Source organism: Musca autumnalis, unplaced genomic scaffold (assembly GCF_047663935.1).
Source record: "Musca autumnalis isolate F117 unplaced genomic scaffold, ASM4766393v1 scaffold_5, whole genome shotgun sequence".
Classification (NCBI taxonomy): Eukaryota; Metazoa; Arthropoda; class Insecta; order Diptera; family Muscidae; genus Musca; species Musca autumnalis.
Window position 1 is genome coordinate 23700578 of NW_027412088.1, and position 19400 is coordinate 23719977.

At 38.0% G+C, this 19400-nt stretch overlaps 1 protein-coding gene across 1 annotated transcript; it reads right to left on the minus strand.

Annotated features, from left to right (window-relative positions):
* Nucleotides 1–4734: 4734 nt before the first annotated feature.
* On the minus strand, nucleotides 4735–14782 carry Rif1 (Rap1 interacting factor 1). The gene is made up of 7 exons (XM_073989117.1): nucleotides 14538–14782; nucleotides 13487–14371; nucleotides 11704–13293; nucleotides 11501–11627; nucleotides 10864–11345; nucleotides 10313–10791; nucleotides 4735–6202 (listed from the first exon to the last, which is right to left on the minus strand). Exons 1-7 carry the CDS (start codon nucleotides 14625–14627, stop codon nucleotides 5251–5253), a joined length of 4605 nt encoding a protein of 1534 aa, XP_073845218.1. The 5' UTR covers nucleotides 14628–14782; the 3' UTR covers nucleotides 4735–5250.
* Between the last annotated feature and the right edge of the window lie 4618 nt (nucleotides 14783–19400).

Below are 19400 nucleotides of genomic sequence, written 5' to 3' on the forward strand. Positions count from 1 at the left end.
TCATCCGCATACGCAACGATCTCAATGCCGAAAGTGATAAAGTCGGGCGGTCTGCTAATGGACACAATTATAGAGAGAGAATTTGACCAAAGAAAAACGACGGCTTGCCATGTGACGACATTTGTCTAGAAAGTGAGACGATGTCCTACGAACTTTAGCAATCTCCGCTAATTAAGGAAATTATTGAAGAGGCGTCTTCTTGCACGCGTCAACATAATCTGCCAGCGTTATGCCTTTACCTAGGACGAAATAACACAATTATTGATATGTATTGTAGCCCCCTAGTACAATATTTGTTCCACAAATATCCCAGAAGGGAGACTTCTCTCATATCGCTGAGTGCATTGATATTAGTTCAATGATATGGTACCCACTGTTTATCGCCGAGTCCAAACGGCGTGTCCTAAGACATTACTTGTAGAGAATTTTTACATCGCTAGGTTAGGTTTGGGGATGTCAATATATATTGACTACGCCACTCGGAGACCTTTCGGTCCATTGTGATCATCCATAAATCAGAAAAAAGAGGTTCAGAATTACCTGAAAAGACAAAAGAAGAGAAAAGTAAAGAAAAGAGGGTGGGGTTGGGAAAGTAATAATAAATGGATTATTAAAGATGAAGATGTAATAAAGAAAGGAGGATAGTTTATTTGTTGATGTTAGAAAACTGTCAGAGAAGTAGTTACGCTTATGGGTCGCGCCGTCCAAGCCAATTCAAATTTTTGATGGTGTTGTTTATGATTGTTGGTTCCATGTTTGATTAGAAGGTTAAGCTTGGAGGAAAGCATACTCCTGTTAATCTATATCGCTTTCGAGTTAACATCGGGCAACGACATAAAATATGCTCAATAGTATCCATTTCCTCCTCATCTTCACAGAGCCTGCAATAGTCCACGCCATCATCCTGCCATTTGCCGATTAAAGCTCGGATGTTGCAATAACCGGTAATGACTCTCGTCAATGATGGCCCTTGACACGTTGATGGCCCTTGACACGTTGCACCTTGGTTCATTACACCACAGTTCCTTGGCTCGTTCTTCAAAGAACGAAAGGTGACATATGGGTGTATTGATTGATTGGTACCCATCAGAGTCGGACAGCGTTTGTGAGGTTCGCCAAAGCAGTTCTACACTCAAGAACGGCCTCAGACTTGATGTTGGAAGATTTGATGGCTTTAAGAGCCGGCTGACTATCAACGAAGATAGTCACCGGTTCAAAGATTTCTGCATCCAGACTTTTTATCAACTCTGCAGCCATTTTGATCGCGAAGATTTCTGCTTGGAAAACACTACAGTCGCTGTTCAACCTATATGAGTATTCGAGACAATGCTTTTCGCAGTAGACGCCAGCTCCGGTACCTTCTTCCATCTTAGAACCGTCTGTGTAGAAAGCCAGACCGTCCAGAGGAGGGTTACTACGGATCCAGTCATCTCTACTAGGGATAACGACCTCAAAATCTTCAAATCTTTGGATTGGTGATAAGTAGTCGCTGAATTTCCCCTGCAGATTTAAGATAAGGTTTGGACCTAGCTCCCGAAGAATGCATGCATGTCCATAGGTGCTGTTACGCCAACGATTCAATTCAGGTAGCCTTAGGGCTCTACGTGCTGCTTGACCTTTGATGCTGAGTCTCATGGGCAAGAGGTTCAACATCGCATTTAGAGCTGCTTGTGGTGTACTTCTAAAAGCTCCAGTTGTCAGGATCGAGGCTGCCCTTTGCACCTTGTATATGTTGCCGTAGTTAGATTTATGTCGAAGCGCATGCCACCAGACAAGACATCCGTAGGATAAGATGGGTCTCACAACAGTATTATACAGCCAGTGTATAATAGCTGGATTTAATCCCCAGCTTTTCCCAATGGAATTCTTACACGAATAAAGTGCAATCATATCTCTCTTCGTCCGTTCCTCGACGTTCCTCTTCCATCTCAATTGAGAATCCAGGATTGGCCTCAAGAGATAGATGTAATTGCACTCCATCCAATGTTGGTGGCACGAAGTCGCCGAGCTTACGCTTTCTGGTAAACAATACCAGTTCTGTTTTCGTTGGATTTACACCAAGGCCATTTGCGGTGGTCCAACGGGACAGCCTTGATAAGGCTCTTTGCATAAGCTCCGATATTGTGGACAAGAATTTGCCAGTTATTAGTATAACCACATCATCCGCGTATGCGACAACCTTGATGTCCTGATTGTCGAATTCCGCCAAAATATTGTTTATCACAAGTAGCCACAGCAGCGGTGAGAGTACACCTCCCTGAGGGGTACCTCTAGTTACTGTCTTCCTTATTGTCAACTCCCAATACTGGAATTAATGATCCGGCTCTCCAGCATCCTATTGATCCAGCACATCAGGGTTTCCGGGGTGTTGACCGCTCTAAGCGAGAGATTAATGGACTCAAGTTTTACGTTGTTAAATGCTCCTTCCATATCCAGGAAAGCCGCCAAGGTAAAGTTTGAATTCTCCATATTTCTCTCAATAAAACCCACGACCTCATGAAGAGCGGTTTCGACAGATTTACCTTTCATGTAAGCATGCTGCGAGTTGCTCAGCGAGGCAGTGTCTGCAAAGCTCCTAATCTCCAGATCGATCAGTCGTTCGAGTGTCTTGAGGAGAAAGCAGGATAAGCTTATAGGTCTGTAGTCTTTTGGTACAGAGTGACTGGCTAAGATACCCAGGAAATGTCACCAAACATTATGCTGAGAAGTATTTTGCCACTGATGAAAATACGATGTTGGCTAGCTTCTGAATTGAACGCGGGTATTCACCGTGTATGGCGATTGTGCATACAATTGCACCACGGTGGCAACCAGTCCCTCTAGTACCAAACGATTATTGCCTTCCACAATTGAATCTATATCAGACCCTTATTGAATATATCCAGCCCAATCATGAATATCAACTCCCCGTAAGTTTTCTCAACTTCCCCTTAAATTGAAACGGCAAAAACAAAACTCACGGTGAGTTGACATTCATGATTACCCGGATCTACTTCTGCTAGAATACTAGAACGGAACTATCTTCTTACATTCTATATATAGGTTAGGCTTATCTTTCCTTTACCGACCCACCTCAGAAAATTATGAAAAAATTACCACAGATAGTGCTTTTTATCCTGATTCCAACCCTATATTGCTTTTGTTGCGGAAATGTATACTTCCCGAGATATGAGCCTCCAAAGTTCCACAAAGGCCCTAGTATAAAATGTTGGCAACCCCCGGAGAAAATTATGAACAAATTACCACAGATAGTGTTTTTTATCCCGATTCCAACCATGTATTGCTTTTGTTGCGGAAATGTATACTTCCCGAGATATAGGCCTCCAAATTTCCACATCGGCCCTAGTCTAAAATGTTGGCAACCCACAGCAGAAAATTATTAAAAAATTACCACAGATAGTACTTTTTACACTGAATCCAATGATGTATTGCTATTGTTGCGGAAATGTATTCTTCCCAAGATATGGGACCCAAAGTTCCACAAAGGCCCTAGTCTAACATTTTGGCAAACCACCGCAGAAAATTATTAAAAAATTACCGCAAATAGTGATGTTTATACTGATTTCAACGATGTATTATTTTGTTGAAGGGTATGTATACTTCCCGAGCTATAGGCCTCCAAAAATATTAAATTTAAAAGAAAATTTTGTTCCCGTTCCCGAGATTTGCACCTGTCCATAGGAGAAAGTTTTAAATCCCGGCCGAAGGCCGGCTCTGAGAGAAAAATAACTAATTTAAAAGAAAATGTTGTTCCCATTCCCGAGATTTGCACCTGTCCATAGGAGAAAGTCTAAATCCCGACCGAAGGCCGCCTATTTAGAGAAACATAGGTTAGGGCCTTTGTGGATCTTTTGAGGCCTATATCTCGGGAAGTATACATTTCCGCAACAAAAGCAATACATCGTTGGATTCGGTGTAAAAAGCACTATCTGTGGTAATTTTTTCATAGTTTTCTGCGGTGGTTTTCCAAAATTTTAGACTAGGGCCATTGTGGAACTTTGGAGGCCCATATCACGGGAAGTATACATTTCCGCAACATCGTTGGATTCGGTGTAAAAAGCACTATCTGTGGTAATTTTTTTCATAATTTTCTGCGATGTTTTGCCAAAGTTATAGGTTAGGGCCTTTGTGGATCTTTGGAGGCCCATATCTCGGGAAGTATACATTTCCGCAACGCAACAAAAACATGTCCAGTTTAAGGCCCCATCGGGGATCGCTTTGTCGTGTCCACATTTTTTGTTGCGGAAGTCCATACTTCCACGCTAATAGTACGTTTACAAAATTCTGTGGATTTCAACTGTCAATTTCATTATGCATACGTCAAAGAAATTCTCATCTCATTTCCTTCCGTTCGATTTTACTGGGCAGAATAGACAGCTGAAATTAGCTGGCTGAAGATCGAAATCGGTGGGAGTGGTAGTATATTCGATTAGGTATTATTAAATATCTTTAGGACAGAAAGACAAAAAGTGCCAAGCCCACTCATCGGACTCTTCTAGTAGCTTCGTGGTTATAACCCTTCGGAACAGCCACATTGCATTACATAAATTATTACCGTTTGCTCTCCGTTTTTTCATCTGTGTGTTTAGGTTTCCTACCATGTCTTAATAATTGTTTTGTGTAAAATTAAATTTTGACTTCATAAAAGCTGATACGACCTCGTCCCATGCAATATGTAGTTATACAAACTTCTATTTTCCCATAACCACCAACAGAATAAAAATACTTTGCTGATTTAAGTACTAAACTATCTAAAAATTTATTCGAAAATAAAACCCTCGTTAAACTTTATCAATAATAATAATAATAATTTTGTTTTTGTTTGTTTGCCATAACATTGTAAACTAAACATACTGTGTGTTTTTTTGTTTAATCATAACATAACCAATATATTTAAAATTATACAAATGTATTTTTTTTTTGTTTTTTCATGATTTTCAATTCAATATATGTATGCAGTATACTACATATAGATTTTTTAAAAAATAATAATAAAAAAATTAAATAAATTATTAAACGATGTTTTTTGGGGTGTGTTTTTGTTGTTTAAATATAACATAAAATGCTAAAAAGCGAATAATGGGGGTGTGGGTGGGGTTGTTGTTGGTGTATATATGTTAATTAATAATATATAATAAAAATAAAAAATAATAATTTTTTTGTTGTACATTACAAATTTCGATGGTTGCAATTCTTCCATGTTTGATTTGTTTATTTTGCGTGCGTTTTTGTTCAGCTACTTCATGTGCTTTATAAATTTGAAGATGAATCGACTGCCGATTCCGAGACCATTGTTGCATGTTCTCCAACTGTTTTTCGTCCAGAACGAACCTGCATTAGAATATTGATTAAATCCAAAATGTGTTCATCGGTAAATTGACACTGTTGTAGAAGATTTTTAATGAACTCAAAACGTTCAACATCATTTTTGCTGTGCTTCAAAATATCCGGCAATTGCTGTAACAAATTGTTGCGACAATTGGAATTAATTTTCGACTTGGCACAGATATAATCAATGACCGAATTCAAATTCAAGCGATCGCACACTACGGAAGACAAATTCTCCTGGACAGCATGATCTAAGAAATCTTTTGAATGATTTTCCGATAATGTCTCCAAGACACTGGTTTTGATTTTGGGATGGGTTTCCATTGAATTCGAAAGGAATTTCGCCACCGTGTGTGACGATTTCAATTGTGGTGAATTTTCATTGGCAAAGTATTTTTCCAGAATTGTTTCCAACGAACATTGTTGCAAGACCATATCAATGGCAGTATCCAAATTGAGTTCTTGTGGTTCGGGATGATTGCAAACGTGATGGGCAGCGGCGGCAGCTTGTGAAGTTGATGGGGGATTATGAAGAAGAGCCTCATTATTTTGATCTGTGTGTGCGATATGCTCATCAGACGTTGTGTTGCGACTGTCATTCCATTTCAATGATGTTATACTGTCATCCATAACATGATCTGTTGATTTATTGGAGGCGGACGCCGTGTTTGTTGGTGCATTTACTGCTGTTGCCGAGCTTTGCTGATGGTGGTGGCTTGCGTTACCAGCTGTTGTATTCTTATCACCTGCTGAAGCAGTAGCATTCGAATCGGCAGCATTGTTGTTGAATTTCTCGATTTCAATAAGGCTATCCAATTTACTGCGTCTACGCAAAACATGTTTGGCCTCTGAAACCTTGTCCATTATTAAGCATCTAAAAAGAAATGTATGGGAGTTAAATGATTCAGAACACGATCAGGGTTATCATGAATAAAAATTCCGTGCGGAATTTTTCCCTTTCCCCAATTTTATAATTTTTTATTTCCATATTTATGTCCAAAAAGGGAATATTTTTGTCGATTCGGCAAGAATAATCCATAATTAAGTGATTCTAGTAGTTTTCAACTTTTTAAAATATTGATTTTAAAATAATTTAACCTTTTAAAATTATTTTCCGTTCGGAAAATTCCGAGGGAAATATTCATGATAACCCTGGATATATACAGGAATTTTGTTAATATATGTATATTAAGAATCCAAAATGTGGAGCTACAATGGCAAGTTGTTGCAAGTGGCATCTCTAACCACTTCTTCAGTGGACCAAAGCGAACATTACGGGGGTTATTCTGAACGTATTTTCCCCTTGTGTTTTCTCACTTTTTCCTTTATGTTGAAACCGCGGAAAGATACAACTCACGGGGAATTTTCGTTCAGAATATTCGTTATAGTCAAGCGCGATGTAAAAGTTACTGAATAGGGGGGCTTGGATTTTGTAGCTCTACACCTTTTTCACACGTAATTCGAAACATTCCAGTTGTAATTCGTAACATTTCATTTGTTGTAATTCGATTTTTCTATTTGTTATTCGTAACATTTTATTTGTGATTCGAGAATTCCAGTTGTAATTCGAACTATTCCATTTGTAATTCGAATTATTATTTGTAATTTGAATTATTCCATTTGAAATTCGAATTATTCCATTTGTAATTCGAATTATTCTACTTGTAATTCGAATTATTCCAATTGAAATTACAAATATAATAATTCGAATTTCAAATGGAATAATTCGAATTTCAAATGGAATAATTCAAATTACAAATAGAATAATTCGAATAACAAATAGAATAATTCGAATTACAAATGGAATAATTCGAATTACAATTGAAATGTTTCGAATTACAAATGAAATTCTCGAATTACAAATAAAATGTTACGAATTACAAATGGAAATCTCGAATTACAACTAAAATGATTCGAATTACACCTGAAAAAGGTGTAGTATTCTTAGTATGCCCCCTTTGTCTACCGTAATGTTGGGGAAACCCATGACGGTATTACCTTTCGGAAAGGTATTACCCCAGTTTTTCTTAGTTGTTGTTGTAACAGCATAGGTTGGAGCTGGATTGGCAGCCGTTGGTCGAAACGATTTTGGTATTGGGTCATTCCGGTACAAAGAACCCGCTGCCACAGGATTGAGTGGCTTCTAGTTGTGGTAGGTAATTACCTTGAAGCCCTTGTGGAGGAATGTGCAGCTTGATTTACCTTAGCAGAAGCAATGATGCCCCTTAGACCGTTTTTCGACTAGCAACCAATGACTGTCGTTGATTTTCCGTCGAAGCCAGAGATTTTCACTCGAAGTTCGTGAATTGGCATCATTGGGGTCGTTCTGGCATGAGGTTTTTTGTGTCTTAGGTTTGGTTATAGGATGCGCAGCTGCTATAGGTTGCAGCCACTCCACTCGGTGACCTTATGGTCCATTGTGATCATCCTGGGTGTTGAAAGTGTGTCTTTGTTCGCCGCTTTTACAAAGGAGGTAGAGGAGTTGTTCGTCTACTCAGTACTGGGAAGTTTCTCCTTGGATTTCTGGTCAAGGACCGCTGCGTAGGAGATAATGGAGAAATCATCCTTGTCTTGGGCGATGACCATAAGCCTTTGGAGGAGCGAAAGTGCGTCCCAATGTTAGGCTGTTAAATTTGTTTCGACTTCTCAGATGACGATTATTTTAATAGGCAGCCCACCCACCATAGTTATCTTACAGCCTGTTGACGTGCCTACAACTAACTGTTCTTCAGCTTTACCAGTACCTTTCGGGAAAGAGTCGGGTTTAGAAATAGACCCACCGCCAATTGTTCACCTTTATGGACCACGCAAGGTTCTTTTGGTAATTCTTTGGCCTTCTTCTTAATCGCAGCCCGCTTAAAGACTTCAGCTTGTGGGTTCCAGGTTCGTGTAGGAAGATCTTATACACCTAAAGCTCGCGTGAAGATAAATTCATTTAAATTTCGTCATTAAACTTGGTTTGCTTCTGATGAAGAACTCCTTCTGGGATAGCTTCGCACGAAAAATTGAAAATAAATTGAAAACTGAAATTGAATTTCCAGAGATATAACACGCCACTTTTGCAATGCTTAGTATCTCTAACTTTCTCTATGTCCCAATTTACATTAGGCGAGTTTACTTGCGGCAATAGTCAGTTTGATGGAGAGAGAGGTGAGGTATATGGTAACCCTTTGCCTCTCAACACCCTCTCTCACCGACAAACTGACAATTGCCGCAAGGAAAATTGCCTAATGTAAATATGGACTAAATTGGGACTAACATTTCTGTCCTTTCGGGAAAGATCCGGGTGGCCAGCCTGTGGACGTGACTACAACTAACTGTTCTTCAGCCTTACCGGTACCTTTCAGGAAAGAGTGGGGTTTAGAAATAGACTTTGGAACAGAATCGCACTCCACAATTTCGCTCTGAGCACCAAGTTTTGTCTCATCTAATTTCTTGTTTGTCGTTGCAGCTTCCTTTAGAGGCTTTGCTTTGAGCGGTTCCAGGTTCTCGTAGGAAGATCTTATCTACCTGAAACTAGCATCGAGATAAATTCTTCTAAATTTCTTCGCAAACTGTTTGCTTGTGATGAAGCACGAATTGCGGATATATAACACAGCAATTTTGTAATGCTTAGTACCCCTAACTTCGTTGGCATTTCTGTCCATGGAGTCATTGGATTCTCTTCCTCGGTTCTCCAACAATGTCTCTGTATCATCTTGCCTAGGAAGTTATTTTTAATGGCTTGTACCGATAAAAAACGGAACTGGTGTTGGTGCCAGTTGTGCACTAAATTCCATAGCTCCAGAAGACTTAGCCGAGATCACCAAGGTGGTGTTCAGCTCATCCTTTTTTTAGGTTAGATTAAGTAACATTTCCTCTGAATATGTCATCGTTCCGCTCTTCTAGAGCAAGCCTTTCCAATTGTTCGGGGAGTTCCCTACTTTTCTTCTATAACTATCCTCAATGGTCATGAGAGTCTTGGATTGGACGTCCCCGGCCATAGTACTGTCAGAAGAAGACGAGTTTCCGCCATAATATTCCATAATATTCCAAAGAGATTGCCGGTTAGTAAACCATCCTATCACTAACTTAAAATTAACTTGTAGCATGTCCGGCTGTACGAGTCAAGGCATCCAAGCCTAATTCAGCCAGATCAACATCGCTTGATCTGGCCCGTATCTTCTTTTTCTACCCGATTTTCTCTTCATAGTTGTTTATTTAAGTGGATCTACCCCGATACATTTTTGATCCATAAGGGATCTGATAGATGCTCGTATATGAGGAAAAAGTATAACAAACATCTATTATTAGAGATTGCTCTCTGGAAGGATCTAAAAGACCCTCAAGTTTTATTATGTTGTTGAGGGCAATCTCAGTCTGTTCCGATTCGACACATCACAACAAAAAATCCCATGCTCCACCCATGAATACGCGCCAAATAGGAGAGTGACATCTCCCGGTTGTGTACTCTTATAAAATCCATGGTTTTATCCCTTTTTGTTCCATAAAGGAATCTTCAACAATTTCCGCTCAAACATATAAAGATTTGCATACACTATGGGTCCCCCCATCTTTGATTGCCTTCATGTCCTTTTACATTCTATCCCATCCTAAAAATGTTTAAAATATCCATGGTTTTGTATATCATAAAAATCTTACAATAATTTTACGCTTGCAATCCATTTTTGGTCTTGCTAAGAATCTTTCAGAAATTCCCTTATTTATCGCCTTGGGCCCTGCAAATCATACAAGGTCCCCTATTTCGTCTCTACAAATCTACAAAAAAGATAACATGTTATTCTCTTTGGGTCCTACTAAAACAAATAAGGGTTTTATCCTTATTTTATCCTCCTAGAAATCTAAAAACCCACAATCTCTACCTTTCAGTCCTCCTAAAAATCTTGAAAAAAATTCTTCTAAAATCCATCGTTTCAATCCACGTTTATGTTTTTCCTTTTTGGAAAACAAACAAACAAAAAAATACGATAACATGCCAACTTACCTCTTCGGTTTGGTTTTTGTTTCATCTGCGTCACGTATATATTCCTTTGTAACCGAAACTGGTGGATCATGGAAACTAACTCGTTTACGCTTAAAAGCTGGCGAATCGAATGACAAATCTTCAATGCTATCATTTCGCAGTTTACGTTTTAAAATACTAGCCGATGGGCTGGCCGTTGGTGAGGGCAAACGTTTCGAAAATACAAGAAAATCTTTATGCTGAACTGGTGTTGATGTTTGATCGGTACCGGTTAATTCCATTAGCTCAGCAGCGGGATTACGTTGCTGTGATGGTGTCGACACCGATGATGATGGGAAATTGCTCGGTGTTGATGTTGCAGCAGCAGCTGATATATCAACCTTTTTATTGCGTATCATATTGATCAATTGGGCACCACGGCCTGTTAAATGGGATGAAGGTTTTGGCCTTAGGGTGGGACTGCTGCTATTGTTGGTTAATTTGCGATCAGGCGGTGAAGACTATAGAAGAAAAAAATGAAAATTTATTGAAAATTGTGTAATAGTGTTTTGTTGCCAATCAATATTTATTACCAGGGGTGTAAACCTAGTTGGGTTAGTCTTTTTCGGTGAAACTTCTTTCGTTTGTAGAATTTCATTTATGGCATTTGCGTTTGCTTTATTGAGATCAATCAATTCATTTGATAGTATTTCTATTGTGTTTGCACCACTTTTCTTGTTGGTGGTGGTGGCTTCATCCTTTTTGGAGGTGGCCTCAGCAACGGCACTTGTGGCTGGCGCCTTTTCAAGTGTGATTTTTTCCGTTTCTTGAGGCATTTGTGTACTGGCAACAGTGTCAGATGTTAATTGTGTTGCTGTAGCAATTACAGTCTGTGGCAATGATTCTGTTGTCATTGTTTGCAATTGAGTCTCTTGCTGGTGTGCTGGTTTTTCAATAGCCAAATTTTCCTTATCGGTTTCAATTGCTTGAGTATCATGATCTTCCAAAACATCTTCGGTGATATTGGGTATGATGGTGGTCGCTGCAGTTTTACTGGCAGCATTTTTATTGGGGCCTACGAAAAACAAAAAGAGTTGAAAACATTAGACGTCCATTGACCATCAATGCATTTCTATAAGTGTAACGGGTGTGTGTGTATGTATTCGTGTGCATATCTTATCTTATGTTTGTGTTAAAAGACAAATTAAATAATAAAGCAACCACACATACTTGATATGTTTTCTGTTTGCTGCTGGTGTGGTTTTTCAACAACATTTGATGATTTAGATTTGTCGCTTGGGGTTTCATCGGCCTTTTTGTTATCGTTTTTAGTGCGCAGACCAGAACGTCGAGTTGCCTGATAAATAAAAATAAATTGAAATTATTCTCTAGATATGTTCGCATGTATGTTTTAGTTACTTTATTATACTTACCCTTTTTATGATACTATCCTCGGTATTGGCCACCTTTTCCTTGGGTTCGTCTTCACTTGTGGCCAAAATAGATCTCTTGGAGTTGCGAGTGCTTCGGGTAACTTCTTGCTCTGCTGATGCCTTCTTATTGTCTTCCGTTTCTTTAGGTGTTCCCTGAATTTTACCTTGATTCCTCAAAGACGATTTTTTACTAACCGGCGTGCTCAGCACCGCCTTTTCAGCATCTGTTTTCTCAACAACCAAGGCTTCTTCTGTTTCTTCAATTACCTCCTCCGAGTGTTGTCCTTCCAAAACAATTTCCGACTTATCTTTTTGTGCAATGACAATCTTCTTAGGAGTCCATGGCTTTAATGAGGTCTCCTGGGATTGACTCATATCGTTGTAGAGAGCTGGTATATCGGATTTTTCTGCAAGTTTCTCCTTCTGTCTTTCAGTTAATTTATCCGGATTATAGCTCCACACAGAAGGTACAACAATAAAGACATCACTGTTTCCCTTCACAACATCCTTCATTTGTTGGAATAGTTCCTTGCTTAGCGAGGTGCGCAATTTATCCATGACAGCTCTCTTCCATTCATCGAGAAATTTATTCTCCAAAACGCAAGTGGTGCCCTTGGCATTCAAATTTACCACAGCCGAAAGTGTGGCCTTAATATGTTCGAAATGGGCATTGGCTTCGTTTGCTTTGAATCCGGTCAATGTGTTGCGTAACGTATTCATACAAGCCTCCAAAGGTTTCTTGGGCAATTGTTGTTTTAATATGTCCTGCATTAAAGTGAAAAATTCTTGATGTTGTGTACTATCTTTAGTACATTCAAGCTTCATAGAAGCTGTGGCATAAGCATCAAATAGTTCTCCAAAGGCATTTTCTTCGTGACGTTTCTTTAGTAATTCTTTAAGAAAATCCTGTACTTTGGTTATGAAAGAACGTCTCTCGGGTGCATTCTGTCCAGCATTAATAAGTTGTCGCCACAACGAACAAAAAGCAGTATCAAAACCATTTGTTGATTTGGAGCCAGCAAAACCCACACACACATGAACTGGCCACAGTATCCAACGTTCCAACAACAAGGCATTTTCTTTAACTCGTACATCCAATGCATTCTCCTTCAAATGCTTAACAATGCCTTGAGAGACATTGCGCCAAATGATTAATTTTGTTTCAAAGGCATCAAAATCTTCATCATCTTTGATGGTGAATATTGTTGACATCATCACCGTTAGGGAGCGCCATTTATTACGTCCCGTATCATGGGCATCCAAAGAGAAAACTTTATCAATACATCGATTAAGAATAGCCGGTGGCACAATAGAACGTGCTGATATAAACAGCTTGGTAAATGTATCCAGTAATTTTGGATATTCCTCTGCATTTTCCGATGATTTCTTCAATACAATACCCTCCGAAGCTAAGGTATTGATAGCGATTATTACAACGCGTGGATGATTAGCTTGCATTTTCTGTATCTCCGAACAAACATGTATTGTTAGAGGCACTATATCCTTACGGAATGTCATTTGCAATAGTTGACGCAATAATTGTTGAAAGAGATGTTGTTCACTAACATCATTTTCCGAGGATTCAGCTAACTAGAATAAAAAGAAGCACACCATTATTACAAAATCTATTCTTAAAAGCCAATACTGATCAATACCCAACATTCGTTTGTGCTATGAATTTCCAGGCGCCAAAACAACAAGGCGCATATCAATTATTTATTAGACACACACACACAGTTGGGGGTCAGTCACATTATAAAACGCACATGTATTAAACACTTACCATTAAACGTATCGCATCTAATGCTGCATTTACCACCGATAACCAATGTTTTTCCAAAACTTCCATTTCCAGTAGAGCTGATGGTGTTTCCATGGCTTCCAATTTATGATCTCTTAAAGAACGATCCAAGAATTCATTACGTTCGCTTGCCAACAGCTTGGCCATACAAGGTACAGCCAACTCCCTTACAACTTCATATTGTTTTGCAGCACTAACCACCTGTTTACCAGAAGCGGCACCACCAAAACAAAAATGCAAAAATGGCTCCACAACACTTTCAAAATTTGCTCCCAACTTGTTGCCAAAACGTGTCAGTAAATACCACCACACCCTCAATTTGACTTCAGCCGCCTGGGCGGATTTGGATTGTGAACTTTTCAGCGGTATGCAAATCAATTTCAAGCGTTTTGGAGATGACAATTCGTCGTATTTGGCAAATATTTCTATTAACAAACGCCAACACAAAAATGATTCAGCTCGAATGGTATTGTCTGTGCTGCGAAATCCCAGTTCAACTATGGCCAGAAATGCATTTATGGTACTCGCTCCTTTCAATAGCTCCTTATCGAGTATACGTATCATGTAACCCCATACTCGATGCCAGTGGGAATTTCGTTCCTCCCTTAATTTGTGGATTTTTGGTGCCTGCACACTGGCCAGCGAGGCTTTTAAGGCAGGCCACTCTTTGCTATTGTGTATAGTCTGTACATCCATCGATGTTAGTCCCTGTTCAAAGGCTTCCACTGCCTTGGTCTGTATGGCACGGTCTGTGTCGAACATCAAAGCCAAGATGTCCGATAACCAAAACTGTATCATTTCATCACTCACAACTTTACTACCTACCAAACCCGTTGTCTTGCAGGTGCTCGTCAATAAATCCAACATCTGCAAATCAAACAAAAAAAGTCGAAGAAAAAGCAAAAAATCAATAACTGACCACCAAAAAAGCACAGTTTTACATCGTTGAGGCAGCTGTGCTAGCACTTCAGTCACAAGTCTCACATATCGAAAGTAGAACAAATGCCTCAAGAAAAAAAACTTGTCTACGTACGCTACAATACAAATGGCGCTGGTTATTCTTAAGAATTTCTTTCGAAGAACAATAGACTCCGTAATATGCTTGACTTAATTCTGATTCCATTTTGTTTATCTGTGTGTTTTGTGTAAAATTTTGTACTTTAGGTGTCTTTTTTAATTAAAATTAAAGGTGTAAAATTTCTTTCTTGTAGCAATTCCGTTCTTTCCTTCTTCTCAGCTATCTTTCTCCTGTAATGCGCGCCAATTACTAAAAATATCGCAAAAAAGAGTTGCCACAACTCGCAAAAAGCCCGCCTAAAAACATATGATTACCAGTGTTGTATGCATGTCAACTATTGTTTACACTGTCGGTCAAGTTTATACTGTGATTGAGATACTGCAAAGTTTTGGCGAGAATTTATAGTGTTTTGAAAAATAAGAATTAGTTTTTAGTGTTTATTTATGGGCAGAATAAAATATAATCTTGAAACAACTTGTGATAAAATAAAATCAGCTTTATCTTAAAGCGACATTAATGTAATGTACTTCACGGATAATAACACGGACAATAACACTGAAAAGAATTACCAGATTGTCTGACTAGTGTACAAACTGGCAATAATCTATCCATCCCAGGGATGGAGAAACGTTTATTTGGTCTGTTCCAGTGAGTCGATAACATAACATGGTACAATAATACAGGTAAAAGCAAGTCCCAGCTGATTAGGTTCACCCGTAATACTAGTGTCAAATACAATATGAAGTCTATGAAGTTGTTCCTTTCGTTAATTTTTAATTAATATTTATATTTTATTACTTTCTGATAAACAAACATTAAACACATATTTTTGAAGTTATAGACTTCACGAGTAATATGTACGTGCGAAGTTCGATATAATAGATCCACAGGATGCAACTTTCGAATAGTTTAGCAATCTGTAAAGATGGTGTAAGAGAACAAAAGGCCATGTAAAATGGTGTGTCAGGCATTGGCGGAAACAGGTCAGTGCTACATTTATTTAGGGTCAAGTGGGTATTTATGCACTTAAAAATATTGAAAATATCATTGCAGACAAGGATCTGATGGAAAACATTATGACTGAAATCTCAATATATTGGATGCACTGTGAATTATACGGAATAAGACAATTGCAGAGTATGGTTAAACTTCTATTATGGAACCTCAGTCGTGTTTTTTGGTTATGACGAAGCAGACTTGTTCAAAATATCCCTAGTAGGCCCCTCTTGCTAAGGAAGAGTTATCAGAACAGCAGTTTCGTCTCAAGTGTTGCTGTGGTTGGCATCACGAAACCAGTCCTATGTGGTTGTTGTTTTTAGCTACACAAAACGTCAAGCGATGGATTAAACAGGACGTAAACCCACGTTCAGATTTCGTAAATCTGAACTTACTATAAGGCACGTTGAAACCACGGTTGCCACAGTTGGTAGAATATTACCAAATTTGGTAGCTTTTTTTAAGGCCCCGGCACATACGGCGAGTTGAGCGTTGCGTTACAACAACCACATGAAAACTGCAAGAACAAACTTGGCATCACTTACACATTTTACATGTGGTTGTTGTTTTCAACGCGCAACGTGTCACAAAACGGACCGTATGTGCCGGGGCCAATACGGTTGGTAACTTGGTAACTTCGTTTTTGGTTTGGTAACTTTTTAAGCTGAGTACAGATTGCCAGTTTTGAATGATAGCTTTGTTGGTGCTTGCTATTGTGGCCGTTCATTTTTGTCATTCATCATGCAACTACAAAATGTTTTGTGGTTGCTGGAAGGTTGGACAGTTATCGATAACTGCAAAATATCGACATTCAAAACTGACAATGTGTACTGCTCTTTAAGATTTGATTGTACAAACCACAGTTTATACAGTTGGACACTAAGCCCACCTGATTTTATGTTTGTTGTAAAAAACATTATTGTGATTTAAAATACGAAGAAACTCAAATCACAATAATATAAAATCTATTAGACCAAAACTTAAAACTCGACGCCTGACGTGTGCGTACAAAAATACAAAAACAAAATACATGTATTTCAAATTGAAAACAAAAACAAATACATGTATTTTGTTTTTGTATTTTTGTACGCACACGTCAGGCGTCGAGTTTTAAGTTTTGGTCTTATGTTTGTTGTATGACACAATTAACCAGGTAGTGGCATCGTAAAATTTTGAATATGTGATGTCAAAACTTTCTTTATATTGTTGGAAAAATTACAACAAAAATAATTTTTTATAATGGGATTTGACTTTTCATATTCGATCATCTGGTGTGATGCCACTACCTGGTAGTTCTGCTAGAAGCTACTATTTTTTACTACGATAACATTTTTTCCTTTATGTTAGCGAAAAAACAGTAAAAATTAGTAGTTCTTGCAGTACTGGAACAGACCAAATATTTTTGCTTTTCTTTTATTATTTTCTGCATGTAAATGTGCGTCAAATTGGCCAACGGCGAGAAATGCAAATATCATAGTGCCTTTCTACACATCGGTTATGCACCTATTCTAACTGATGATAGGAATCATCCAGCTAAAACCTTAAGAATAACTAAAATAGTGAAATTATGCAATTACCTGCAGGAATATTTTATACCCCTAACGAAGAGAAACTACCAAAATGTAAGCCATGTCGGTTCGATAATTGGTAAAATATATGTACCAAAAGTCATACCGCCCGACTTTTGGTGGTGCAATATCAAACGATTCTCGGAAGAAATGTTTTATACACAGTAACTATCAAATTTGAGCAACTTCAGTTGGATAATGTGGCTAAAGCCTTCAATATTTGACTAATTTAAAACAACAGCGAAAACTAATTACCAAATTACCAATGAAAAGGTCATGAGTTTCTTTTCTAAATATAAAGGCCTGCGTACATAAGATGCCTTGCCTGCTTACCTTGCTTACTTCTGATAAAAGAATAAAAAAGAAAAGGGCAACCCAGTTCGAAATTTCCTCGGCCTTCTTTATTCTTTTATTTATATTATGTCAGGAATGAAGCAGAAAAGCAAGGCAATCAGGCAGAGCAGCTTATGTACGCAGGCCTTAACTTTCGGGGGAACATATCTTCCAGTAATAAAGATATAGTCATTATACTAAAAATTTTACCAATTTTCCCGCTAAATATTATCGGATCATCAAGTTAAGGCGGGCTTCTTCTACGTCCTAAACCCAAACCATACTTAAAATTTCGCGTCGATCAGACCAACATTGCGACCTACATAGCCGCAACAAAGTCGGATTGAAAGCTTGTTTTTGGTCCCTAAATATTTCATGATCCCCTAAAAACTAATCGTTTTTATTCTGGTGGGAGACAATTCGTGAAGATTGGTCCACTATTGCGGCCTGCAGTTTGGTTAAAATTTTTAGTGGACGGACACACATCTCAAAATCGCTTTATCTCGTCGAGATATGAATTTTGGTATACTACAGTGGGTCTACAACGAATATTTCGCGGATTTTCTGAAATTCTGGATTTAAAAGCGTTTTGTTTGACCAATTACCAAGATCAATTACTAAATTTCAGCCATTTCGTATAGATACTGTGGCTATAACCTTAAAATGAAGAAAAACGGGAGGTACTTTCTATGAGGTTACAGTCAAAAATATTCGATTTGCAATCATGGAAGAACAAAGAAGGTGGAGTAAATACTACAACAAATAGAACTCAACAACAACTACATAGATATTTGTTTTTGTTTGTAATGTTACTGTCATCGGTAAATGTAAACAATGAAAATGTCTATAAATAATTGGAATTTAAAAAACTAATATTTTTTCACATTTGATTGAATATTTTGAAAAACATGAATGAAAACTCGTTAGATTTTCAATTTGAATGATTCCATATCATTCCACTAAATTCATAATTTCTCGCAGAAAGTAGAATTCTTGCAAAAATGTTTGTGGTCGCTGGCAATTCATCGAAAAAGGAGAAACTGCTTCAATCTTTTGTTTTGAAAAAAAAAATAGCACACGTTTATTAGGGCATTATTCTTTTCAAGTTAAACAAAATACCTACCACACATATTAACAAATATTGTACCGCCTCTATAAGCGGTGTTTTAGTGTGCGGCACGTCGTTTGGACTTTGAGGAGTTAACATGCCAATGATGTGAAGAAGTCTTTATGGGAAATAGTTTTTTTCTGATGAATAATTTTTTTCTTCAAAAAATATATATCCCTAATATACATCGAACATAGAAATAAATATGTAAAATGTCGTATGGAATTTGACACTAACATTACAGCCCAGTTCAGTCAGCTGGGTATTGCTGTTACCTTTTCTTATTCTACCATGGTTCGATGTGTTACACCATATTTATATTATAGCCTTTTGCAGGGTTAACCTTCTTAATGAGGATTTATTTGACGTATACACAATGGAATTGACATTTGAAATCCAGTGGGGTTGTTAGATCCGGTTATATATAAACGTACTATAACAAACGAAATGGCAAATTTAATTTGTTGGTAACTTTTTGGTAACATTTTCGAAAAATTTTGGTAGACAATTTTTTTGTCCGGTGGCAACCGTGGTTGAAACTCCTTTCGTTACACCCATTTTGCATCTATGAACTTCAGCCAACAATTTTTGGGGATAATTTCCAAACACACTGATTTCATTTAAAACATATGTACATACATAGAACAAAATATATTTTATATATCGAATTGAGATGTTTCATTCGTTTATGCCGTATAAGGGAGTCCGAAATAGAGATGTTTGCTTATCCTGGCAACATCGGCTGCATTTCCTATTACAGCAGGTATGTAGTTTTCTGCCGTACTGCATCACCATCGGTTTTCTTGATTTGTTTCTAGCAGTGTTTATTCATTAATGTTGATAAATTTCATTCTGAATCGTGGATTTCATCTT

Excerpts from the sequence above, each read along its gene's own strand:
- Rif1 (XM_073989117.1), bottom strand. The coding sequence starts at position 14,627 with ATGGAATCAGAATTAAGTCAAGCATATTACGGAGTCTATTGTTCTTCG. Across the intron at positions 11,628-11,703 it reads AGGATAGTATCATAAAAAGG|GCAACTCGACGTTCTGGTCT; the intron begins GTAAGTATAATA and ends TTTATTTATCAG. Across the intron at positions 11,346-11,500 it reads GCAAACAGAAAACATATCAA|GCCCCAATAAAAATGCTGCC; the intron begins GTATGTGTGGTT and ends TGTTTTTCGTAG.